A 27,215-nucleotide genomic window follows, 5' to 3' on the forward strand; every position below is an offset into this window, starting at 1 on the left:
ATGATCCAGAAACGGTACAAAAAGAGGCAAGTGATTTACATAGACTCCCTGAAAAATAAATACGAGAGATTGCAACAGAGTGAAACCCGACAGCTGAGGACATTTGGGGATTACAGTACATTTAGTACAGTCAGGATGTTGGACAGGCCAGTTTTGATATGTTACACATGCATGACTTTTTCTATATCACCTGTTAAAACAGTGTCATGACATACAGTTTGCGTTTTTTTGAAATGTTATATGAATGTAATAACTACAAGATCCTTAATTCTAAATGTATAAGTGACAAAACCCTCCTTAATACTGCATACTGTGCTATTACTTTTCTCTATATATTATTTTACATAGCACAGTATAAGACTTTTTTAGTTTTTTGACATTCTACATTCTGACTTTTTAAAAATACAATACTATCACTTTTTTTCTTAAAACAATTCAACATACCTTCACCAAGCTAACCAACTAAAATGGGTTGATAAGACGTGGCTCAAAGTCAAAACATCTCTAACACTAGCTGCTGTATGGCTGTTTGAGAGCTTGATTTGATGGGCGGAGGACGCATTTTGAAAACGTTTTTTTGAAGATATCATTTGTTGAAGATGTGCAAGTCTGATGAACAGCAGTAGTGGTCTATGTGCCAGGGCTCAGCCCCCAAGGGCCATGTCCCAATTTAACCTTAAAACACCACCCTTAACTATAACCTCAGTAATATGGATATAATCATTTAAAGTGGACCTATCATGCTATATTTGAATAATATAGTGTAGGACCATACCTATATAAGGCATATTTATACTTTTTTTTCAAAATACCAAACAGATCATGCATTTTAGCCATGCCTCATTTTGCTCAATTTGACAATTTCTAGCTCTGTTTTTGCAAGGGCTGATTCTGTGAGAACAGCACCATCTACTAGCCTGGCATATGTACTACAGCGTCTCCAGCGCTTTCGAACGGCAATGGCCGTGGCTGTCTCCTCCTGATAGGTGGAGAGTTGGCCCAATAGCCGTAGCGCCACTGTCCTGACGTCAGGACAGTGTTCAAATCTGGATCAGTTTTTATCAGATCCGTTGCAGCCCCTTTTTTTAGAGATTTGGGTATGGACGAAAATAGAGAGGGTTGTGTTTTCTGACACTTGGTGAGTTCCCTGGAACACCGGGGACACATATTCATGTATAAAAGACGTACAAAAGTGCATTTTGCATGATAGGTCCCCTTTAAATACATTTTTGAAAATGTCAACAAAAACTGTTACTACCACCACATATTTTATACGTGTATCTAACAAATTCGGTTTCTGTTGGAAGCAATACAATCTTGTAATTGGTACCTTTTCCCCTGCCATTGAGTTTTCTGTACATATTTGACATGCTACAACATGCTGTAGAAATGTGCTTTAATATTACATTTGTTTGTAATAAAACTATCCTATAAATGTCGAAAAACTGTGTAAACTAATCCTTTATTTGTTAATTTCTAATATGTGTAGTTGACCTAATGCTGTCATGTTTAATGCAGGAGAAGCAGGTTATCTGGGTGAACCAGTCATGAGAGATAATGTTTTATCATGTAACTCACTGGACACACCCAAACATGTGGATGTTTTAAAAGAGGAGGATCAGTGGTGAAAAACTACAACGGGCAGTTCGTCAGAGGAACTCAGGTCTCAAGAACAGGTAAGAACAATGCTTCTGTAATTTAAAAGACACATTTAATATTTGTTGTTTCTTTAGATTTGCCACTGCCTTTTTCTTTCTGATACTAGTATTTAAACAAATTAATTCAAATTAAAACGGTATCTTACACAATAATGGCTGAGAATTGTGAATATAACTCTCTCCTCAACAGGATTGTTCTTCGTTTCGGAGAGAAAATGGTGGATTATAAAGTGACTGTATCCACTGGTACACGCGTCTTTGCCGGAACTAAACACCACATCCATATTAAGCTGGTGGGCACAGATGGGGAAAGTAAACGCAAAAGGCTCAGAAGCATCGCCGTGCCATTACCTTTCAGTCGTAAACAAGTAAGTCAGACATACGTATCTCTCTAAAAATATAACACTCTTACTCAACTTTGCTAATAGTTTTTAGATTATAAAGGCATATTAAATATCAATTAGGTAAGGCTAATGTCAATTTAGGCATCAACACAGTATTATTATCTTGTACTTAGATTAAGTTGACTGACTTGCTTCATCTTGCAATTGTGTGTTTGTAACCACACAACTATTGTAACTCACATGGATTAAAAGAGTTATTTAACTATATTGTAAATACATGTATTGTATAATTGCTTTCAAATCCTTTCTGTCATTACTTCAGGTATCCACTTTTACTGTGTCCTGTCCTGTCTCTATTGGAAAGCTGATTCTGATAGAGCTCGATAAAGAGATTGTACTGGTCGTTGAAGACGATTGGTTCGTTGCCAAGGTTGAAGTGGAGTCTCCTGATGGAGAAACGTACAACTTTCCCATCTACCGCTGGATCACAGACAGCGAGGTGCAACGCTTCAGAGAAGGAACAGGTATTTGGAAATTAGCTTTTCTGACATCCTGTAAAAAAATGTCAGACCACAGAATACAAGTTCTGCAAGCTGGACTAAAAGGAAGTCAGGGTCAATTCATGCCAACATACTGTGAATATCAATATTATATTTTAACCTGTGATTCTTTCTTTAAGCTCTGAGAGTGTTTGAAGACAGCCATCCTCTTGGCAGGTACAGTCGGGAGCAGGAGCTGAAACAGCGAGGGAAAGACTATCGGTGAGCGCTCAGAGCTTATGCACATTTTAACTTCAGGCATCCTGAAACTTACATCCATCCAAACATATTACAAACATATGACACTTGCCAAGCTTTATGCAATGTAATACAGTATACCTAAATATGTTGCTATATTGAATACTTGTCATGTGTTTGTATACTCCAAACTAAAACTTATACACTAGTATCTAGAATGTCCACATCTCCTCACCTCTCTTCTCTATTACTCCCAGCTGGGATGTGTATGCAGAGGGAATACCCCACAACATGAAGGCAAAAAATGCTCTTTCTCTGCCTCCTGAGGTCCGCTTCTCCTTCAACAAGACCATAGAGTTTGGATTCACAGCAGCTGCTGCGTGAGTTTCTCAAGTCCTGTTAGATATCAAACAATCTACAAACTATGTACCTGCCTCAAATTATTTTAGGGCATTATAATAAAGTTACTTGTTGCTTTTTTTCTAGGCTGGCTGAGTTGAAATTAAAGGGCATCGCTGACTCCAAGGACAACTGGACTGATATTGATCATATCAATCGTGTGTTCCGCAACAAGGACACTGACATATCAAGTACAATCATCTACATACTATATATAATACTTTAGATTCTACTGAATACCAAAAATGTATCTAAAAAAGTGAGTTTTATCTTACTTAGAAGAAAACTATTTATTTAGTATTTAAATAAATACCAGTAAAACTGATAACTCATTTTAAAACAACAAGAATGACGGGGTGACTTTATATACAGTTGAACATGCAATATCCCAGTTTTTAGCCCAAAGTCTGAAACACAATAAAATTAAAATGTATTTTTTTTTCCAGAATATGTCCAGGAACATTGGAAGGAGGATGCCTTTTTTGGCTACCAGTACCTAAATGGTGTCAACCCCATTTTGATCCGACGTTGTACAGCTCTGCCTGAAAACCTTCCTGTCACTGATGAGATGCTCTTCCCTGATGGTCAGAGTAGTTTGGCAGATGAAATGAAGGTGATTATCTTTACCAGAATTGAGTTTAGAGCCATATTTGTTTAGAATTTGGTAGTCTTGGAAGTTCTTCACTGTGTTTCATATTGCACTGTTTGCATGTGAGTCAAATCATATCTCATCTTCACTCAAAACAGAATGGCAACATCTTCCTGTTAGACTACAGACGTTTGGATGGAGTGAAAGCAAACATGGTCCATGGGAAGCAGCAGTACCTGATGGCTCCCCTTGTCCTGCTCCAGAAAACACCTGATGATAAGCTGATGCCGATTGCTATTCAGGTAAGATACACGCTTAAATAAAGCTAACATCTAAGATGTAAGGACGGACTAACATTCAATACAGTACATTTCATATGTACAGAGAAGTAAGCAAATAGCTTAACGGTCACCTATTAGGCAAAATGCACTTTTTATGTCTTTTATACATAAATATGTTTCACCTTGTGGCTACTCGGCAATGCTCCGTTTGACTTTGTGCCCAACATTTCATAAAAAATTACGTTATTAAAATTCAAGTATACACATAGTATTTTCATTAAAGGTCACCTATGATGCTAAATGCACTTTTCTATGTCTTTTATACATACATATGCGTCCCCGGTGTTTAGGGAGACTCACAAAGTGTCAGAAAATACAACACTCTCTCTTTTCCTCCTTACCCACATCTCTAAAAATGGGGGTACAACGGAGCTAATCCAGATTTGCTGCAGACTTGACGTCATTACTGAAATGTGGGCTGGCTTTACATTGAACTCCTGGCAACGATCCGCCCACGGCCCTACCTATCGTCTCCATATACAGTCGCTAGCTGAATCCCCCCCCTGCAGCTGTGTGTCTGTGTATTCAGCAGGATGTCTTCGGGAGGGACTTAGAGTAAAGTTGTTATATATACTATACATACAATGGCACAGTTCTAGCGGTAGACCATGGGCATAATTTCCACTGGAGACAGGGGGGACATGTCCGACCCACTTTTCAAAATCTTGTGAGGCACTGATTACCTCAGCTCAGTGAGGTAAAGGACTCTCTGAGGGTTCAGATAGTTAATTTTAGTTAATCTCAGTGGGTCTCAAACGGTTTGGTCATCTATGTAAACACATATTTCCATGGCACACGTTTATATATTTCATATAATTGTACAAAATAAGGTAAGAAATCATTCCAATGTGTAGGCTACTATAGGACAGTAAAAAAAAAATGTCATTGTGGGGGACAGCCAGACCCCTATTTTGTGTCCCCCCCCACTTCTCAAACCAAAGTTACACCCTTGCGGTAAACACTAAATAAAGAACATATCAAGCTATGTGCTGTATCAGAAACAATGCGCAATGTGTTTTGGAAGTAATATGGTCTGTCATTACGTTAGCAAGCATCGCTAACAATCAGAGCTAATGCTGTACTGGAGAGAGTATGTGTAAAAAAGCCGGATATAATAATAATAATAATAAATTATATTTATATAGCGCTTTTCTCAAACTCAAAGACGCTTTACAGTCGGGGGGAGGGTAGACAAACAAGGACAGGCAAAAACAAACAAAAACAACAAAATAAAACAAATCAAAACAAAACAAAAAATAATAATAAATTAATAAAATAAAACAAAACAAATAAAAGCTTTTAGCTGAGTTTCTGCTAGTAGACAGCCTTCTCTTCACAGAGCTCACTGCTTGCATGCTTGCAACGTTGTGTGCAAACATAGAGGAAAATTGTGAATCACCGTAAAAACTATACTTAACCTGTTAAGCCCGAGAGACAAAAACGGACATCAAAACAGGTGACGCTAGGTAGCTAAAAATGCTAACATTTTTACTTTGGCTCTGTAGTCTCTCCAAAGTGGTCTTCAATGGCATTAAAACGATAAAAACGCTGCTGAAGTTAATCCATAGGTTAATCTAATGTGTCTGTGTCCCTTTCAAATTATTTCTGACAATCCATAAGCATTAAAACTGCTTTTCCGTTTCCAGATGTCAAAACTAGAGATAGGTCCACTCTGATGCAAAATTATATGCGCGAAGCCCCCACCTTTTCTCTTCACAACGTGTGTGTATGGGGGACTCCCCCTTCGATTCTATTGGCTCTAACGGTCAGAAAGAGGTGTCAACCATCAAAATTGAGCAAGGGGGGCCAGAGATATGGAAAATCCACCCAAATGACCCCAGAAGTGGTCTATTTTTGCTAAATCTCTCTAAAAAGGTCAAATGTCACTTGTTTTGCATCAATCTTGATACAGGGTACTTATTATATGTTGTACTTTGGATTTCTAAAGCTTTTAGTCTACTAACCCATCATCCAAGGGTGGTTTTCACTATAAGTAAAAAATAATTTTTGGACGGACACTATAATTTACAGTTTTTTACTATGTTCAATCTGAATTTTCTTTAAAATAAAAAACATCTATATTGATTCTGACTTTTCTACATCCAACTCACAGGTTTATCATTACTTTGAGAAAAAAGATTATTAATTTAACCCTTTTAGAAGGGAAGATATGGTCATTTGTTCTGGGAATGTCATTTTCGAGCCTGAGACCTGAAAAACAGGCTCAGGGCTTAACAGGTTAAAGGACTTTTTGGCAATTATCAGCCTGCTTCCCATTTTCTTTGTCGAAAACACGATAAATTACACATTCAACTATTGGTGTATGTAAGGCTGAAGAAAGTAGGGCCACTGTTCTGAAGTTGACTGTGTGTATAAAACCTATGGTAAATAGGCAAATTATTAAGCATTATTGAGCAAAACTGTCACTGGATCAAATCGATTTCTCCCCGTACAGCTGAAGCAGAATCCAGCAGAGGACAACCCCATCTTCCTTCCTACTGACTCTGAGTACGACTGGTTAACAGCCAAGATGTTTGTGAGAAGTGCAGATTTCAGCGAGCATCAACTAAATGTTCATCTGCTGCGCACTCATCTGCTGGCTGAGGTTTTTGCTGTGTCACTGCTGCGCAACTTGCCCATGGTGCATCCACTCTACAAGGTAAGTGAGAATACTGAACTTACTTTAGTTTTTTTTTAATATATATATGACTCCTGACTTTTCCCTGTGTTTTTTTTTATATATCTGTTGTAATTTATTGTCTTTTATTGTGATTGTAGTAATGTGTTTTTATGTGATTGTAGTATTTATTACATGTACAGCACTTTGGCCCAACCAAAAATCGCTTTTAAATGTGCTTTATAAATAAACTTGATTTGATTGATATAGTTTTTTGATCTGCTGATTTTTGTATCTTCTTCTAGTTTTGTGTAACACTGATAAATGTACAGTAGCATCAACATGTCTCACATGGTTTGAATGTAATAATGTTGCTTACAGAGTTCCCTCTTCACCTCAGCTCCTCGTACGTCACACTCGCTACACTCTGCAGATCAACTTACTGGCTCGAAATGTTCTAATATCGAAAGAAGGGTTTTTTGATGAGGTACGAATGGACCAATATTATCAGAAAACCGTTACCTACTCTGTTTTCATGTCATGTACTGTATAGTGTTTGTCTCTAACTTTATTCATCACATATTTGACTGTTCTCTATAGCATGTAGCTTCTGGCGGTGAGGCTCTGTTCGAAATCCTGCAGAGATCCACGTCCTCAATGACCTACAAGTCTCTCTGCATGCCGGACGACATTGCTGAGCGTGGGATGGAGGATGTGCCGAACTACCACTACAGGGATGACGGACGCAAGCTTTGGGATATCATCAACAGGTACTTCTGGCACTGGCAATGTGATAATACAAAACAGTTTAACTTTTTTAAACAATCTAACTATTTTTAACATGTTTTGCCAAATTTGCCAAGTGATTGTACTTTACTAAAACAAAACATAAATCTACATCTAGATACAATGTGAGGTTCCTGGTTTAGTTTAATTAATTCCCCTGTCACAAGTAACTAATGCCAGAAAGTCTTTCCAGTTCCCACGTGAACAAGCAGAGATGAGTTTTACATAATAAAGAAAAACACACAAGTTACTGAGCCAAGTTTAGGCAAATGATTACCAAATAATGTTTGGAAGGTCTATATGTCAAGAAGCACAATAAACAAGCTTCTTTCACACATTGAAAATAACTCAAAGAGTTAGCAGAAACAATTGTTTACATTTTACTAAGCAAAATAATAATCAAACCTCAACAAACCCCCAAACCTCTTGTTAACAAAGGTTCTTGCATATTCTCTATATATATACTCTCATATATGTGTCAATTTATTTCATGCTTATTTCCTATGTTTCCACAGAAGGGAGCATCTCCAAGATGAAACTGTTTTGCTCTTTTCATTTGCTTTGTGACATGAACCAGAATAATTTCAAAGTATTGATGTAAACTTTTAGAAAGAGCAAGAACTAAATGCCTCAGAAAGGGTTGCATTGTAAAGTGGTGTAACCATTATTAAGATAAGTGTTGTAATTTATAAAAACTTAAGATTCTACTTGTATTACAGGTTTGTGGAGGGAGTGCTCAGCTTCTACTACAAGAGTGATGATGAGGTCAAGCAAGACTCAGAACTACAGAAGTGGATTTCTGACATTTTTGAACATGGATTCCTTTCCCAAGAAAGCACAGGTAGGTTTTGCAGAAACATTCAGCGTTACATTTCCATTGTTTAGGAAAGTAACATGTCCCCATTTTGAATTCTTTCAGTAACGCTTTTTATTGCCTTTTAATTTTCAGGAATTCCAAAGGGCTTAAGCTCTGTGGCTGAGTTGGTGAAGTTTGTCACCATGGTGCAGAGATGGAGTACTCGAGTCCTGGACTCGGACTCGAGTCGGACTCGAGTGCCGATTTTCGGGACTCGTGACTCGACTCGGACTCCCGCACTGATTGACGCGACTCGGACTTGGACTCGTGAATTCTCGCGCACGATGACTTGGACTCGGACTCGGACTCGTGAATTATCGCGTACGCTGACTTGGACTCGGACTCGGACTCGTGCATTTTTCCCCCCATGATGACTCGGACTCGACTTGTACATTGACGCTCCGACTTGGACTCGGACTCGGACTCGAGCAAGTTTTCTATGGAGTCTGATGTCCTCTATCCTGGCGTGTGCACCGGCCGCGAGGCGAGTTCACGTACTGGGCCCCGCTATTCCAGTCTAAAGATGTCTAGAGACACACCCCGCATCGTGCTGTATGCTTTCACACATTCTGCTTCCACATTGGAAAAGAGCAGCGCAAAATGCTCTATGTGGAAACAATATTGAAGAGAAGGCTCCGGAACACATTACTCTAAACATCGAGTTCAGACATATAGGCTGTCTTGAACACTATCATCAGAGTAACGTCATCTAATCAATACATAAAGATTCAGCCGATAACACGAAAGCATATGGCTACTTAACATGCAGAATGACGTCATTTTGCATGCTAAGTAGCCATGTGCTTTCTGGGGCTAAATCTTTATCAGTAAACCGATTTAACCGGTAAAAGTTCCTTCAAAATAAGAGTCCCGATCTTATTACTATCAAAGTGCAAAACGAAAACTTTACCATAGGAAAATATTGGCATACAAATATAATCACTTCTCTAAAAGGTAACTCATTTTAAACATAGTTTATATATAATAATAATAATAATATTAGTAATAAGCTTTATATTTGTATAGCACCTATTACAAGAATTGTAGCCAAACTCGCTTCACAGCAGTTCAATAGACAGATTAGTATAACATGACAGGATAAAAGCAATGTAGAGGAGCAGCTACATTTCAACACATATATCCATGAAGATTAATACATGAAGACTTGTGACTCGGACTTGACTTGGACTCTTCTTAGGTGACTCGGACTTGGACTCGGACTCGAACACAGGTAATGATGACTCGGACTCGGACTTGACTCGGACACTCCTTGGGTGACTCGGACTTGGACTCGGACTCGAACACAGGTAATGATGACTCGGACTCGGACTCGACTCGGACATTCCTTGGGTGACTCGGACTTGGACTCGGACTCGACTACGACTCTCCCTTGGTGACTCGGACTTGGACTCGGACTCGAAGAGTGGTGACTCGAGAGTGACTTGGACTCGTGAATTGGTGACTTGACTACAACACTGCCATGGTGCTCTTCACTTGCTCAGCACAGCACTCAAGTGTGAACGGTGGACAGGTGAGGTCTTTTAATACTTTGGATGTTCATTTAAAGTTGCTATTTTAGAAATCGCTAGTATGCCAGAAAATCGCCACCTTGGTGTGGGTGCGACAAGGATGATATTTACCATTTTAGTTTACCACATGCAAACATGAAAACGTTGGTTTATTGCAAAGTATAGCTGAGGCTATATAGCCTGAAACTACTGGAGAAATAAAAACGATAATCTGATGTTTGCTCTACCACATTCATCACTGTTTATCCTGAGCTCAACTTGAACGTCTAAAGGAAAATGAATTGTCAATGTAGCAGAAAGTTATTGAGGCATTTATCTCGAAACTAAGAACGTTAAACCTTATGGGGGTGTTTAAGAAAAAGTCAGATGATCTCCAATGTCATTAGTATGAATCATCTGGGGTCAATTCATCTCTCAAAAATGTTGTTTGTATCCACATTTATGACAATACATGCAATTGTTGAACATTACTGTGCCAAAGTAGTGGACTGTTATCACAATAATGACATGGCCTGGCTTCAAAAAGTATTAAACAATTATTCATTTTATCACAGTTTGACTATGGTGGCTGGATGCCCAACACTCCCATCACTCTGCAACTTCCCCCACCAATCACAAAGGGGAAAACAAGCGAGGCCACAATGCTGAACACACTGCCTGACATCGGTACATCAGCTAATGGAATGGCCGTCTTGTGGCTACTCGGCAAGCCTCCGTTTGACTCTGTAAGTACCCAATATTTCAATAAAAATGTTGTTACTCAAATTCAAGTACACACATAGTATTTAATGAGTTTTATACATAAATATGTGTCCAAGGTGTGTAAGGAGACTCACAAAGTGTCAGAAAATACAACCCTTTTCTTCCTTCCCCACATCTCTAAAAACGGGGGTACAACGGAGCTGATCCAGATTTGCTTCGATCATGACTACATTACTAAAATGTGGGCTGGCTTTACATTGAACTACTGGCAACATTCCGCCCAAGGCCCTATCGTCCCCTATCAGAAACATTGCTGTATCAGAAACAATGTGCGACGTGTTTTGGAAGTAATATGGTCTGTGTTCACATTAGCAAGCATCGCTAACACTCAGAGCTAACGCTGTACTGGAGAGAATATGTGTAAAAAAGCCGTATATAAAAGGTACTTACCTTGTGGTAAACCCGCAAGAGAAAAAGCATTTGAGCTCCATACTGTTTGAGAAATAATCCTTGATGTGGTTTGGAACATAACATGGCATTTAATCACGGCAGCATTGAGCTGAGTTTCTGCTGAGTAGACACTCTTTTCTTCACACAGCTCACTGCTGGCCACGCTCCAAAGGGGCAGGTTACATTTGAAGCTACAGACCCAGAATCAGCACTTTTGTAACAGGGCTGAAATAGAGGGGTATGAGGCATGGCTACAATGCATGATCTGTTTGGTTTTCTGAATACGCTCTTTGAGCCCCAACAAAACTTGTGATTACAACAACTGTACACTATATTGTCAATTTTCTGTTTCGAAAAACTTTTGAACTTTTATTTTTGAATGTATCATTGATCTCATCAGGTCTGTCTTCGCGAGTTCCCAGAGGAGCATTTCAGTGAGGAGATTCCCTGTCAGCTGATAAAGGATTATCAAGGAGAGCTTAAAGTGTTAAGTGCAGACATCATAGCCAGAAACATTGGTCTGGATATCCCATACACATACATGGATCCAGAGGTGATGGAAAACAGTGTGGCCACATAATTATCATAATGTGAGACCCTTAGCTATCTGCTACATTTCGCTTAATATTAGCGGAGAGAAAGGGAATAAATTAATATTCAGTTTTTAAGTATATACTGGAATGAAGCTACTGCCTGTTATATTTGTATGCATGTGATTTATATAGCATATTCAAGTTAAGTGTTTTTTAAGTTTTAAATCAGAATAAAAACGTATTGGGCCTCTTTAATAATCGAGATACAGAGGGATCCTTTTTGAGCCTGTTTGTTTTATGCCAGTAAGTCTACAGAATATAATTATATATTTTTGTGAAAAAATACCAGCATGGTGCATACACGAAAAATTGCAAATACCCCTTTAAAAATCACAACATAGCCCAAGTTCCAAGCAAATTTGATCAGCATATTCTCTGGATTGATTGTCTCTTAACTTGTTAATGATTTTTCTCTATAATCTACAATTTCTTCATATTCTAGAAATGTTTTCCAATTTTGCTTTGTTGTAGAGTGAATTGTCAAGTTTGTGTCAGACTGTCTGCATGTAATACCTCCTTTGAATTGTATTAACTAAGTATTTTAAACTGACCACATTTAATCAAAATAAAGTTTGCTTATTCTACAATATTTCAAGTGTTTGGGAGATCATTATTATGATTGTCATTACCTATCTTTATCATATGTTATTGTTTTATCTGTAAAAATGTTGCTCTGTAGTCTGTTATAGGTTTGTAAATGTATAGGTATCAATGTATAGGTATCAATGGTCTGCAATACATTCCCCCGCTTTACTCGCCTTTTCACTGCCATGGGATTCAATGTAAATAAATGCGCAGAAATGATGGGAGGACGTTTTGGTAAAGGCCACCATTAGTTTAAATTAGATTTAAGGAAATTACTGTAATAAGTAATCTGTGAACATTTTTGAATTGTTGAGCTAAAAGAAGCCAGCAGTATTAGGAGTGAAAAGCCCATTTTGTTTTAATATGAGTCACTGCGTTCTCATGCTTTGATGGTAGGTGATAGCTAAGAAGCTTGTCTTTTGTTTGGTTTTGGTTAGGTTAGTTTAGGGTTCTTTGTGTTCAGAAGTTAGTGTTTATTATGATGCCATTTTTCTCACATCGGATGAAATTAAAACTGCAAATTAGATTTTCTATGTCACTGACTGAGTATCGAGTGTGCATTTCATGGTATTTCTAGGTTCCCCTAGACCAGGGACATAACATGAATTGGTCACAGTCATTTACTTGGCGAGTTGTAACACAAACGACTAATCGGGTGGTCAAACTTTCTGCTAAAGCAATTGGCTGAATAATGGTAGAAAAGCTAAGCAAAATAGGGATGGCAATTTAAGAAAAAGATACAAGGCTTGACGCAAAGGGGAAACATTCTCAAAAACAAAATGATGTTAAAGGTCCCATGTCATGGCCATTTCTACTGATCATAATTCCATTGTTGAGGTATACTAAAATAGATTTATATTGTGCAATTTTCAAAACTCACATTGGTTTCTCATAGAGCAAGTATGTGTATTCACCCGTATTCACTCTCTGTCCTAAACGGCTTGTTGGAGCTCCTGCCCCCCCCCCCCCCCCCCCCCCCCCCCCTGTGAGCCCAGTGTGCTCTGATTGGTCGGGACGTTGCAAGGCTCGCTGCTCAGTGAGCTGGCTTACTGGTGTGGTTTCTGGGTCGGCGATACAGCGGGACAGAGCGAAACTCATCCTGAGCACACACAAACACTCACAGCCGAGATAAAAACAATAAGTGTGGCTTGATATTGAGTAAGAAAAAGGTTTATAAACGCTGTGAGAATGGGTCTGGGGAGAGCATTGCTCCGCGATCCCAACTCGTCTATTACCAACGTTCAGGGAGCTCTATGCACGTCAATGGGACTCCCTGTTAGTTGAAAATGTACGCTAAAGGTGTGAGGAGCTCCGCAGATTGGTCCAATTTGACGTCATGTCATGCGGTTCCCGGAAGAAACAAATGTAAAAAGAGAAATCTCCAACGAGGCGTTCTGGGGCAGCATAGACAGGTATTTTCTGTGTTAGAGTTTTATTCGCTACAGGGTGTACTTTGAGGGTTTTTGACTCTGCAGACCGTTTACATGCAGAAAATCCTTCATAACACACAAGGGGACGGGTAATAACCAGAAAAGCATGACATGGGACCTTTAATAGTTACAATAAATTGTGTGATGAAACAATGTGATTGCTTGATTCTCCGATGGGTTGATTGCCACAGGAGGGAAAAAAAGACATTAAACATGGTTCAAGGCAAAAGTGTTGTTAATGATTAATTATTTTTAAAATGAAACGGTGGTTGTCTAAATGTAAAGATACTTAAGATGTCAATATTGGTGGGGATACTCATGATGCGTGCATTCCCAATCCCAGTGTTTCCAATGGGGGTTAACATACCTTCACCAAGCTCACCAACTATAACTGGTCAAAAAGACATGCTGATGGCTCAAAGTCAAAACATCTCTAACACTGGCTGCTGTATGGCTGTTAGTTTAGAAACCGCTTGATTTGATCTGCAGCAGCCTCCTTTAAAGGCGGAGACGCATTTTGAACATGTTTTTCTGAAGATATCATTTGTTGAAGATGTGCAAGTCTGATGAACAGCAGTAGTGGTCTATGTATGTGCCAGGGCTGAGCCCCAGAGGGCCATGTCCCAATTTAACCTTAAAACACCACCCTTAACTATAACCTCAGTAATATGGATATAATCATTTAAATACATTTTTGAAAAGGTACAAATAAAATGTTGAGTGAAAGTTATGATTCATGATTATGTTTCTGTTGGGAACAATACAAATATTATTAAAATAAATAACATTGTATTGTTATTTATTGTATTAAAGGTGGGGTAGGTAAGTTTGAGAAACCGACTCGAGATACACTTTTTGTTATATTCCATGGAATGCTCTTAACATCCCGATAGCTATGAATATCTTAAGTGCTTTGACAAAAAATCCATAAAAAAATGTCATCTGTGGAAGCCGTAGTACTGTAAAAAGTACGACCAATCATTTTAGCCGGCCCGGCTAAAATAACTGGATGGCCTACCTGCCTGTCAGCCTTCCATCTGTGCACAAACTTATCTCGTGCCCTCATTGGTCATGTGCGCGTTCATGTGTGTTGGAGGAGGGGCTCTATAAGGAAGTGGCAGATTTTCTCCGGTTGTGTATTTTCAAATTCTACACTGTAAAAATTTACCAGCATTTCACTACATTTAACAGTATTATTTTACAGTGACATATTGTAATCAAGGCCCCCTGTAATATCCCAACAAATACATGTAAAAAGGACTGTATCCTTGGATTTCACAGCATTTAACTATTATTTCACAATAAAATACTGCAATCAAAATCCTCTGTAATATCACAACAACATTGTAAACATTGCAAGGATTTCACAGCATTTAAGAGTATCATATTACAGAGAAATATTGTAATAAAAAGCCCCTGTAATATCACAACAAAATATCTATAAAACTACAGTAAAATTGGATTTGACATTATTTAACTATTATTTCACAGTAAAGCACTGTACTCAAAATCATCAAAACAGGTCTCTCTTGGAAATGAGACCTTGTGTCTCAATGAGATTTTAAACCTGTATAAATAAAGGCTAAATAAAAATCTGTAATAGCACAACCCATTACTGTAAAATTTGAAGACATTTGAAGACATTCACAGCAATGTATTGTAATATCATGGGTGTGAAATTACAATACATTGCTGTGAAGACATTCACAGTAAATTGCTGTGAATCTTACTGTGAAAGTCATGCAACATTTGGCCAGGTATTTATTGTGAATTCACAGTGAATATTTTTACAGTGTAGCGATCTCGAGCCGGTTTCTCAAACTTACCTACCCCACCTTTAATCTTGTAATTGTTATTTGTATTTACCTTGTTTCCTTTCCTTTGAGTTGTCTGTACATATTGCCATGCTGTAGAATTTTTTTACTATCATGTTACATTTGTTTATAATAAAACTATCATATAAATGTGAGAAAACTGTGTTAACTAATCCTGTATTTGGTCATTTCTAATATTTGTAGTTGACCTTGTGTTTTTCTTCAAGTTTAATGCTGGAGAAGCTGGTTATCTGGGTGAACCAGTCATGAGAGATAATGTTTTATCATGTAACTCACTGGACACACCCAAATATGTGGATGTGTTAAAAGAGGAGGATCAGTGGTGAAAAACTCCAACGGACAGTTCGTCAAAGGAACTCAAGAACAGGTAAGAACACTGCTTCTGAGACACATTTAATATTTGTTGTTTAATTTAATTTGCCACAGTCTTTTTCTTTCTGATACTAGTATTTAAACAAAATAATTCAAATTAAAACGGTATCTTACACAATAATGGCTGAGAATGGTGAATATAACTCTCTCCTCAACAGGATTGTTCTTCGTTTCGGAGAGAAAATGGTGGATTATAAAGTGACTGTATCCACTGGTACACCTGTCAATGCCACAACTATTAACCACATCCATATTAAGCTGGTGGGCACAGATGGGGAAAGTGATCGCACCAGGCTCAGTTGCATCACCGGGCCGTTAGCTTTCATTGCTGGGAAAGTAAGTCAGACATACAGTACGTACCTCATCTCTCTAAAAATATAACACTCTTACTCAACTTTGCTAATAGTTTTTAGATTATAAAGGGATATTAAATATCAATTAGGTAAGGCTAATGTCAACTTAGTCATCAAAACAGTATTATTATCTTGTTCTTTGATCAAGTTGACTGACTTGCTTCATCTTGCAATTTTGTGTTTTTAACCACATGATTGAATACAACTGTTGTAACTCACATGGGTTAAAAGAGTTATTTAACTATAATGTAAATAAATGTATTGTATAATTGCTTTCAAATCCTTTCCATCATTACTTCAGGTGTCCACTTTTACTGTGTCCTGTCCTGTCTCTGTTGGAAAGCTGATCCTGATAGAGCTCGATAAAAAGAATCCCGTAGTGTTACCTGAAGACGATTGGTTCCCTGCCAAGGTTGAAGTGGAGTCTCCTGATGGAGAAACTTACATCTTTCCTATTTACCGCTGGATCACAGACAGCGAGGTGCAACGCTTCAGAGAAGGAACAGGTATTTGGAAATTAGCTCGTCTGACATCCAGTAAAATGTTCACAGACCACAGAATGCAAGGAGGTCAGAGTAAATTCATTCCAACATTATGTGAATATCAACATTTTTTAACCTTTTTCTTCCTTAAGCTCTGAGAGTGTGTGAAGACAGCCATCATCTTGGCAGGTACAGTAGGGAGCAGGAGCTGAAACAGCGAGAGAAAGACTATCGGTGAGCGCTCAGAGCTTATACGCATTTTAACTTCATGCATCCAGAAAACTTATATCCATCCAAATGTCATATATAATAACTTTAGAAACAGACATTGGCCAATTGTGCAATATGCAAATGTCATATACCAAAACATTTGTTTGTATACTATAAACAACAATTGCAATTAGTATCTGGACAGTGCACATCTCCTCACCTCTCTTCTCTATTACTCCCAGCTGGGATGTGTATGCAGAGGGAATACCCCACATCATGAAGGCAGAAGATGCTTCTTCTCTGCCTTGTGAGGTCCGCTTCTCCTTCAACAAGACCATTCAGTTTGGATTCACAGCAGCTACTGCGTGAGTTTCTCAAGTCCTGTTAGATATCCAACAATCTACAAACTATGTACCAGCCTCAAATCATTTTAGGGCATTATAATAAAGTTAATTGTTGTATTTTTTAGGCTGGCTGAGTTGAAAGTAAAGGGAATCGCTGACTCCGAGAAGAACTGGACTGATATTGATCATATCAATCGTGTGTTCTGTTCCAAGGACACTGAAATATCAAGTACAATCATATACATATTATATATATACCTACATAAAAAACAGATAATACTTTAGATTCTACTGAATATTGAAAATGTATCTAAAAAAGTCCCTCACAAATTCCGCTCAGTTTTATCTTTACTTATAAGAAAACGATTTATTAAGTGTAAGCATTTAAATAGATACCAGGAAGACTGATAACTGACTTGAAAATAACAAGAAAAAGTGTCCAATTATGACTCAGTGACTCTAGATACATTTTCACATGCAATGTCACAGTTTCTAGCCCAAAGTTTTAAACAATACAATTCCAATGTCTTTGTTTTTTCAGAATATGTAACGGAACATTGGAAGGAGGACACTTTTTTTGGCTACCAGTACCTAAATGGTGTCAATCCGATTTTGATCCGACGTTGTACAGCTCTGCCTGAAAACTTCCCTGTCACTGATGACATGATCTTCCCTGATGGTCAGAGTAGTTTGGCAGATGAAATGAAGGTGATTCTCTTTACCAGAATTGAGCTAAGTGTCATGTTTTACATTTTGAATGACATTTTGCACTGAGTTCTTCACTTGTGTTGTGTGTCATATCCACACTGTACGCATGTCAGTCACATCATATCTCTCACATCACTCAAATTTAAAACAGAATGGCAACATATTCCTGTTGGACTACACACGTTTGGATGGACTGAAAGCAAACATTGTCCATGAGAAGCAGCAGTACTTGATGGCTCCCCTTGTCCTGCTCCAGAAAACACCTGATGATAAGCTGATGCCGATTGCTATACAGGTAAGATAAACACTGTCATATGTCATATGTACAGAGAAGTAAGCCAAATGGCTTTAGTAAAAAACACCAGTGTTTATTCAAGAATTTAATTGCCAAGGTACAATCAAAACAGATGGGTTTTCAGTTTGCGATTGAAGATGTGCAGAGTATCTGCTGTCCTGACACATATTGGACTCCAACCACCTATATTTGGAGCATATTAACTGAAGGCTGCTTCTCCTTGTTTGGTTCTCACTCTGGGGACAGAAAGCAGACCCGTCCCAGAAGACCTGAGAGTTATGGGTGGTTCATAGTTTAGCAGTGATCAGAAATGTATTTTGCTCCTAAACCATTCAATGTTTGTCCATTACTACACTTAGATTTCTGGCTATTTCTGTTGTTTTGCCGACTGAGGCCCAGCACTGACTTTTATTTGTTCCTCCTTGGCTCCAAAAACAATTACCTCAGTTTTACCTTTGTTTAATTGAAGTAGGTTCTGACACATCCAGTCATTGATTTGTTCAATGCACTTACTCAGTGTTTAAATTGGAGCATAGTCTCCTGGTGAAATGGTTATGTAAATGTATGTATCATCTCCATAGTTGGTAACTTATTTTGTTGTTTTTCATTATCGGAGCCAGTGGTAGCATGTAGATGTAAAAGAGAAGAGGTCCTAGGATGGAGCCTTGAGGAACCCCACCTGTCATATTTGTTAAATCAGAATTAGTTGAATTCCCCTCCACTTTGCCTCATCGAGACTCCTATAAGACTCTTTTGTCTTGTCTGTCTTACTCCGACAAGGCTGATGCTAAAGCTGACGCATTAAGATACATTAATCTATTTGCGTATGTAAGACTGAAGAAAGTAATGCCACTGTTCTGAAGTTGACTGTGTGTATAAAACCTATGGTTAATAGGCAAACTTTCAACAATCAAATAATTAAGCATTATCGACCAAGACTGGTACTTGATCAAATCGATTGAAAGAACTGCACCCCTATTTCTCCCCGTACAGCTGAAGCAGACTCCAGCAGATGACAACCCCATCTTCCTTCCTACTGACTCTGAGTATGACTGGTTAACAGCCAAGATGTTTGTGAGAAGTGCAGATTTCAGCGAGCATCAACTAAATGTTCATCTGCTGCGCACTCATCTGCTGGCTGAGGTTTTTGCTGTGTCACTGCTGCGCAATGTGCCCATGGTGCATCCACTCTACAAGGTAAGTGAAGGGGAGAAAACTAAATTGACTGTAGTTTTTAGAGGCGTGTGGCGCAGTGGGTTAGTGCGTTGGTGTTCGGATCAGGGGAGCACAGGTTCAAACCCCACAGCACAGGTTCAAACCCCACTGCAGTCAGCATGTCGTTGTGTCCCTGGGCAAGACACTTCACCCCAAATTGCTCCTGTGGGGATTGCCCACAGTATAGAGTATGTAAATTGCTTTGGATAAAAGCGTCTAACAAGTAACATGTAGTGTTTTAGTTTTATGGTCTTTTTAATCTGCTGATTTTTGTATCTTCTTCTAGTTTTGTTTTACACTGATAAATGTACAGAAGCATCAACATGTCTCACATGGTTTGAATGTAATAATGTTGCTTACAGAGTTTCCTCTTTACCTCAGCTCCTCCTACCTCGCACTCGCTACACTATGCAAATCAACTTAATGGCTCGAAATCTTCTAATATCTCCAAGTGGATTTTTTAACACGGTACGAAAGGACCAACATGATCAGAAAACCATTACCTACTCTTTTTTCATGTCATGTATAGTGTTTGTCTTTATTCATTACATATTTGATTGTTCTCTATAGTATGCAGCTTCTGGCGGTGAGGCTCTGTCCACAATCCTTGAGAGATCCATGTCCTCAATCACCTACAAGTCTCTCTGCATGCCGGAAGACATTGCTGAGCGTGGGATGGACGATGTGCCGAACTACTACTACAGGGATGATGGACTGAAGCTTTGGGATATCATTAACAGGTTCTTCTGGCACTGGCAATGTGATAATACAAAACATTATAACTTTATTTTTAAATCTAACTTTTTTAAACATGTTTTGCCAAATTTACCAAGTGATTGTGTTTTAGATGAAAACAAAACAGATAGGTTCCTGGTTTAGTTGAATTATTTTCATCACAAGTAACTAATGCCAAGTCTTTCCAGTTCCTACGTGAACAAGCAGAGATCAGTTTTACATAATAAAGAAAAACAAATGCATGACTAGGGCCAAAAGGGTGGGTGGAGGGGGTCCGGAGGACGGGTTTGGGCTGACAGCCCGGGAGCAAGGCAGAGGCAGAGCAGGGGCGAAGGCCGCGGCTGGGAAACTCCGGGGGCCGGGCAAGAGTGCGGCGACGGGACAGCTCCGGAGGACGGGCAGGAGGGCGGCGTAGGCCGCGATGGGATCCCTCCGGAGTCAGCTGGATCGCCGGAGCAGGAGTATTGGGATCGGGAGCACTTGGAGCAGCAGACTGCGGGACCCCGGAGGGGACAGGAACCGGTGTCTGCATTACCACCGGTGGGACAGGAACCACTGTCTGCGTGATCCCTCGCGGGACAGGAACCGTGGTCAGCGGGACAGTAACCGGTGTCGGCGGGACAGGTGTCCCCGACGGGACAGGACATGGTTTAGGCAGGATCCCCAGCGGAAAAGGGGCTTGAGTCGGCGGGACCACCAACAGGACACAGGGGGCAGGAGTAGGACGGACCACCAACAGGCCTTGAAGGCCCGGCTCCTGGGCCGAAACAGGAGATGGAGGCATGGCTGCTGGGGTTTGGACCGGTAGTCTGGATGCCGGCGAACGAGCTGGTAGCCTGGCCTTGCGTCTCTTAACAAACCGTTGGAGACTCCGCGGAACTCCTAACGCCAGGCGGGACCCTAAAAAGGGGTCTGAGGCTGGAGACTGGCACTTGGGGCTGCTTGAAAATAGTCTTAGCCATTCAGGTAACAAGCTCCTTAGCCATGGCTTGTTGGCCACCTCCATCTGAGCCTCATTAACGGCATCAACTTTGGCCCCTCTAGGAGAGGCTCTCTTCCAGTCTCTGTAAATGCACTCAAGAGTGTGCTTTAGCTCGTACAGCTCTTGGTGAAAAGAAACAACTGCTGGGTCCATAGTGGTTCGGTCATACTGTCAGGCTTGGGGGGAAATAGGACCCAAATGCAGTAAAAGACAAAAGGCATGTAACAAAAAGCAGCTTTAATAAAAAAAAGCCGATGATAAAGAAAAAACAAAAAACAAAAACAAATCGGGGAGCACGAGGAACAGGAACAAACTTACAAACAGGTACAGGCAGGTAACGTGGATGAGAAAGACGACGACCGAACATGGAGCAATGGGGAAGACAAGACTAAATACACAGAAGGGTAATCACAGGACAAGACACAGCTGGGCAGGGGAGGCAGAAACAAAAGGGCAACAGGTGAACACATCGAGACAATCAGACACAGGGAGAACAGAATTTCAAAATAAAACCGGAAAATTGCAACATAAATCCAAAACCATGACAAAACTTGGAGAAAAAGCGAAGACAAAATACCTCAGAAAGGGTTGCATTGTAAATTGGTGTACACATTATTAAGATAAGTGTGTAGTTTATAAAAACGTAAGATTCTACTTGTATTACAGGTTTGTGCAGGGATTGCTCACCTTCTACTACAAGAGTGATGATGAGGTCAAGCAAGACTCAGAACTACAGAAGTGGACTTCTGACATTTTTGAACATGGATTTCTTTCCCAAGAAAGCACAGGTAGGTTTTACAGAAACATTCAATAGGGATACATTTCCATTATTTAGGAAAGTGACATGTCCCCATTTTGATTTATTTCAGTAACGCTGTTTATTTTGTTTAATTTTCAGGAATTCCACAGTGCTTAAGCTCTGTGGCTGAGTTGGTGAAGTTTGTCACCATGGTTCTCTTCACTTGCTCAGCACAGCACTCAGCTGTGAACGATGGACAGGTGAGGTCATTTAATCTTCTTATATGATCAGTTAAAGTTGCTATTGTTGAAATCACTAGCATGCCAAAAAAGCGCCACCTTCGTGTGGTTGAGACAAGGATGATATTTACTGAGATCACACTTTTAGTTTACCACATGCAAACATGTTGTTTTATTATATGGCCATAAGCTAAACTATAATCTCATGTTCAACTTGAATGTCTAAAGGAAAATGTATTGGCAATGTAGCAGAAAGATATTGAGGCATTTATCTTCAAACAAAGAATGTTAAACCTTATGGTGGTGCTTAAGGAAAAGTTAGATGATCTCCAGTATGAATCATCTTGGGTCCATTCATCTCTCTGTTTGTATCCACATTTATGAAAAGACATGCAATTGTTGAACATTACTGTGCCAAAGTAGTGGACTGTTATCAAAATAATGCCATGGCCTGGCTTAAAAAAGTATGAATTAGTTGTCTGGCAATTATTCATTTGATCACAGTATGACTATGGTGGCTGGATGCCCAACACTCCCATCTCCCTGCAACTTCCCCCACCAACCTCAAAGGGGACAACAAGCGAGGTCACGATGCTGAACACACTGCCTGACATTGGTACATCAGCTCAGGGAATGGCCATCTTGTGGCTACTCAGCAAGCCTCCGTTTGACTTTGTAAGTGCCCACATTTCATCAAAAATGACGTTGCTCAAATTCAATACACAAAATATTTTCATTAAAGCAAGAATATCCTATTTGATCCCCTGAGAAAATCCTGATCAGAACAACTGTACACTATAGTCAATAGTCTGTTTTAAAATAGTTTATAAGTTTAATTTTGCATCGATGTCATCAGGTCCCTCTTGGCCAGTTCCCAGAGCAGCATTTCACTGAGGAGATTCCCTCGGAGCTGGTAAAGGATTTTCGAGGAGAGCTTGAAGTGTTGACTACAGTCATCAGTGTCAGAAACAGGAAGCTGGAGATCCCATACACATACATGGATCCAGCGGACATGGAAAACAGTGTGACCATTTAATTTCCATAAATTGAGACCAAATTGAGCTTGTTTGTTGAGCCTGTTTGTTTTATGCCAGTGAGTCTGCAGAATACAATTATATTATTGTGAAACATATTGGAAATATTTCATAACCAACCAGCATGGTGCAAATGCAAAAAAAAGGCTAATATGCCCTTTAAAAATCACAACACAGGCCTCCTTAAACAAAGCTCCCAACACACTTGATCAGCATATTCTCTGGATTGAATATCTCTTAACTCTCTTATGATTTTTCTCTATAATCTACAATTCCTTCATATTCTGGAAATGTGTTCCAATTTTGCTTTGTTGAAGAGGGTGAATTGTCAATTGTGAAATTGTGAATTGTGTCAGAATCTCTGCATGTAATACCTCAGTTGAATTGTATTAACTATCACTAATTCTATTTTAATCTGTGACCACATTTAATCAAAAATAAAGCTTGCTTATTCTACAATATTTTAAGTGTTTGGCAGATTATTAGGGTCTGAGACCAGAGGTCGGCGAAGACCCTATTGTAATCGCTCACACACCCAAAACAGGGAAAACGACGGGCAAAAGCACAGAAAAAGGGACCTAAATCATGTCAATCAATCAATGCTGCTTGTTTTTGTTCTCTTTAGTTTTTTTGTCTTGTTTTGTTTCTTTGAAAGCAATAATTTTGTGTCCTTGTTTCTCTTTATAGTATATTTTAAAGGTCCCATGTCATGGCCATTTCTACTAATCATAATTCCATTGTTGAGGTATACTGAAATAGATTTATATTGTGCAATTTTCCAAACTCACATTGGTTTCTCATACAGCATCTCTGTAAAGTATGTGTATTCACTCTGTCCTAAACGGCTTGTTGGAGGACAGAGTGACCGTCTGCGAGACAGCGAGACACAGCTAATCCCAGCCCGAGCATACACACACACCCGCAGCCTGGCTGGGAGTTTGTGTGTTTATGCTCACACACAGACTCACAGCCTCGCTGTGCGCCGATTGGTCCATTTACCAATGGGTCCATTTGGGTATGGGCACGTCACTGTACCCAGGAAGAAAAGAGAAATCTCCAACAAGGCGTTCTGGTGCAGCATAGACAGGTATTTTCTGTCTTAGAGTTTTACTTGCTACAGGGTGTCCTTTGAGGGTTTTGACTCTGCACACCGTTTACATGCATAAAAACCTTCATAACACACAAGGGGACGGGTAATAACCGGAAAAGCATGACATGGGCCCTTTAATCAATTATTAATGTTATCACAGTTTGACTATGGTGGCTGGATGCCCAACACTCCCTTCTCCCTGCAACTTCCCCCACCAACCACAAAGGGGACAACAAGCGAGGCCACGATGCTGAACACACTGCCTGACATCGGTATATCAGCTCAGGGAATGGCCGCCTTGTGGGTGCTCAGCAAGCCTCCGTTTGACTTTGTAAGTGCCCAATATTTCAATAAAAATGTTGTTACTCAAATTCAAGTACACACATAGTATTTTCATTAAAGGTCACCTATTATGCAAAATGAACTTTTTGATTACTTTTATACACAAATGTGTCCCCTGTTTGTAAGGAGACTCAAAGTGTCAGCAAATACAACCCTCTCTCTTTTCTTCCTTACCCACATCTCTAAAAACGGGGGTACAACGGAGCTGATCCAGATTTGCTTCGATCATGACGACATTAGTAAAATGTGGGCTGGCTTTACATTGAACTTCTGGCAACGTTCCTATCGTCCCCTATTAGAAACGTTGCTGTATCAGAAACAATTAGCGACGTGTTTTGGAAGTAATATGGTCAGTGTTTACATTAGCAAGCATCGCTAACACTCAGAGCTAACGCTGTACTGGAGAGAATATGTGTAAAGAAGCCGGATATAAAAAGGTACTCACCTTGTGGTAAACCCGCAAGAGAAAAAGCATTTGAGCTCCTTACTGTTTCAGAAAGAATCCTTGATGTGGTTTGGAACATAAAATGGCGTTTAATCACGGCAGCATTGAGCTGAGTTTCTGCTGAGTAGACACTCTTTTCTTCACACAGCTCACTGCTGGCCACGCTCCAACGGAGCGGGTTACATTTGAAGCTACAGACCCAGAATCAGCACTTTTGTAACAGGGCTGAAATAGAGGGGTATGAGGCATGGCTAAAATGCATGATCTGTTTGGTTTTCTGAATACCCTCTTTGAGCCCTGAAAAAACTTGTGATTACAACAACTGCACACTATATTGTCAATTATCTGTTTTGAAATACTTTTGAACTTTTATTTTTGAATGTATCATTGATCTCATCAGGTCTGTCTTTGCGAGTTCCCAGAGGAGCATTTCAGTGAGGAGATTCCCTGTCAGCTGATAAAGGATTTTCAAGGAGAGCTTGAAGTGTTAAGTGCAGACATCATAGCCAGAAACATTGGTCTGGATATCCCATACACATACATGGATCCAGAGGTGATGGAAAACAGTGTGGCCACATAATTATCATAATGTGAGACCCTTAGCTGTCTGCTACATTTCGCTTAATATTAGCGGAGAGAAAGGGAATATTGAATATTCCGTTTTTAAGTATATATGCTAATCTGTGATTTATATAGCATATTCAAGTTAAGTGTTTTTTAAGTTTTAAATCAGAATAAAAACGTTTTGGGCATCTCTAATAATCGAGATACAGAGGGATCCTTTTTGAGCCTGTTTGTTTTATGCCAATAGGTTTACAGAATATAATTATATTTTTGTGAAAAAATACCAGCATGGTGCATATGCGAAAAATTGCAAATACCCCTTTAAAAATCACAACATAGCCCAAGTTCCAAGAAAATTTGATCAGCATATTCTCTGGATTGATTATCTCTTAACTTTTAATGATTTTTCTCTATAATCTACAATTTCTTCATATTCTAGAAATGTGTTCCAATTTTGCTTTGTTGTAGAGTGAATTGTCAAGTTTGTGTCAGACTTTCTGCATGTAATACCTCCTTTGAATTGTATTAACTATCACTAAGTATTTTAAACTGACCACATTTAATCCAAATAAAGTTTGCTTATTCTACAATATTTTAAGTGTTTGGGAGATCATTATTATGATTGTCATTACCTATCTTTATCATATTTTATTGTTAGTTTTATCTGTAAAAATGTTGCTCTGTAGTCTGTTATAGGTTTGTAAATGTATAGGTATCAATGTATAGGTATCAATGGTCTGCAATACATTCCCCCGCTTTACTCGCCTTTTCACTGCCATGGGATTCAATGTAAATAAATGCGCAGAAATGATGGGAGGACGTTTTGGTAAAGGCCACCATTAGTTTAAATTAGATTTAAGGAAATTACTGTAATAAGTAATCTGTGAACATTTTTGAATTGTTGAGCTAAAAGAAGCCAGCAGTATTAGGAGTGAAAAGCACATTTTGTTTTAATATGAGTCACTGCATTCTCATGCTTTGATGGTAGGTGATAGCTAAGACGCTTGTCTTTTGTTTGGTTTTGGTTAGGTTAGTTTAGGGTTCTTTGTGTTCAGAAGTTTGTGTTTATTATGATGCCATTTTTCTCACATCGGATGAAATTAAAACTGCAAATTAGATTTTCTATGTCACTGACTGAGTATCGAGTGTGCATTTTATGGTATGTCTAGGTTCCCCTAGACCAGGGACATAACATGAATTGGTCAAAGTCATTTACTTGGCGAGTTGTAACACAAACGACTAATCGAGTGGTCGAACTTTCTGCTAAAGCAATTGGCTGAATAATGGTAGAAAAGCTAAGCAAAATAGGGATGGCAATTTAAGAAAAAGATACAAGGCTTGACGCAAAGGGGAAACATTCTCAAAAACAAAATGATGTTAAAGGTCCCATGTCATGGCCATTTCTACTGATCATAATTCCATTGTTGAGGTCTACTAAAATAGATTTATATTGTGCAATTTTCAAAACTCACATTGGTTTCTCATAGAGCAAGTATGTGTATTCACCGGTATTCACTCTCTGTCCTAAACGGCTTGTTGGAACTCCTGCCCCCCCTCCCTGTGAGCCCAGTGTGCTCTGATTGGTCGGGACGTTGCGAGGCTCGCTGCTCAGTGA

The 27,215-nt window shown here is 39.3% G+C and overlaps 2 protein-coding genes across 3 annotated transcripts; both read left to right on the forward strand.

Moving 5' to 3' along the window:
- The first annotated feature begins 1,612 nt into the window (after positions 1-1,612).
- Positions 1,613-26,192, forward strand: LOC117482233 (hydroperoxide isomerase ALOXE3-like). Its single transcript, XM_034130276.1, has 17 exons — positions 1,613-1,676; positions 1,849-2,026; positions 2,325-2,526; positions 2,682-2,763; positions 2,997-3,119; positions 3,226-3,329; positions 3,585-3,751; positions 3,886-4,029; positions 6,524-6,727; positions 7,086-7,172; positions 7,286-7,455; positions 8,191-8,312; positions 8,421-8,473; positions 9,811-9,858; positions 10,411-10,581; positions 11,409-11,680; positions 25,708-26,192. Exons 2-16 carry the CDS (start codon positions 1,874-1,876, stop codon positions 11,586-11,588), a joined length of 2,010 nt encoding a protein of 669 aa, XP_033986167.1. The 5' UTR covers positions 1,613-1,676; positions 1,849-1,873; the 3' UTR covers positions 11,589-11,680; positions 25,708-26,192.
- On the forward strand, positions 15,711-24,669 carry LOC117482230 (hydroperoxide isomerase ALOXE3-like). 2 transcript variants are annotated; one of them, XM_034130273.1, is made up of 15 exons: positions 15,713-15,818; positions 15,982-16,159; positions 16,478-16,682; positions 16,811-16,892; positions 17,111-17,233; positions 17,338-17,441; positions 17,754-17,920; positions 18,072-18,215; positions 19,209-19,412; positions 19,812-19,898; positions 20,001-20,170; positions 21,814-21,935; positions 22,046-22,146; positions 22,630-22,800; positions 22,982-23,620. In XM_034130273.1, exons 2-15 carry the CDS (start codon positions 16,007-16,009, stop codon positions 23,159-23,161), a joined length of 2,013 nt encoding a protein of 670 aa, XP_033986164.1. In that variant the 5' UTR covers positions 15,713-15,818; positions 15,982-16,006; the 3' UTR covers positions 23,162-23,620. The 2 variants fall into 2 exon arrangements, with proteins under 2 accessions (XP_033986165.1, XP_033986164.1); XM_034130274.1 differs by lacking the exons at positions 22,630-22,800; positions 22,982-23,620 and adding an exon at positions 24,410-24,669 and having other exon boundaries at positions 15,711-15,818.
- Positions 26,193-27,215: the final 1,023 nt, after the last annotated feature.

This window comes from Trematomus bernacchii, unplaced genomic scaffold, assembly GCF_902827165.1.
Source record: "Trematomus bernacchii unplaced genomic scaffold, fTreBer1.1, whole genome shotgun sequence".
Lineage (NCBI taxonomy): Eukaryota > Metazoa > Chordata > Actinopteri > Perciformes > Nototheniidae > Trematomus > Trematomus bernacchii.

Bases quoted from the DNA above. Each gene is read 5' to 3' on its own strand.
- LOC117482230 (XM_034130273.1), top strand. From the start codon at position 16,007: ATGGTGGATTATAAAGTGACTGTATCCACTGGTACACCTGTCAATGCC. The intron at 17,442-17,753 runs GTACAATCATAT...TTGTTTTTTCAG, and splicing joins CAAGGACACTGAAATATCAA to AATATGTAACGGAACATTGG. The intron at 17,921-18,071 runs GTGATTCTCTTT...AATTTAAAACAG, and splicing joins GTTTGGCAGATGAAATGAAG to AATGGCAACATATTCCTGTT.
- LOC117482233 (XM_034130276.1), top strand. From the start codon at position 1,874: ATGGTGGATTATAAAGTGACTGTATCCACTGGTACACGCGTCTTTGCC. The intron at 3,120-3,225 runs GTGAGTTTCTCA...CTTTTTTTCTAG, and splicing joins GGATTCACAGCAGCTGCTGC to GCTGGCTGAGTTGAAATTAA. The intron at 9,859-10,410 runs GTGAGGTCTTTT...ATTTTATCACAG, and splicing joins CAAGTGTGAACGGTGGACAG to TTTGACTATGGTGGCTGGAT.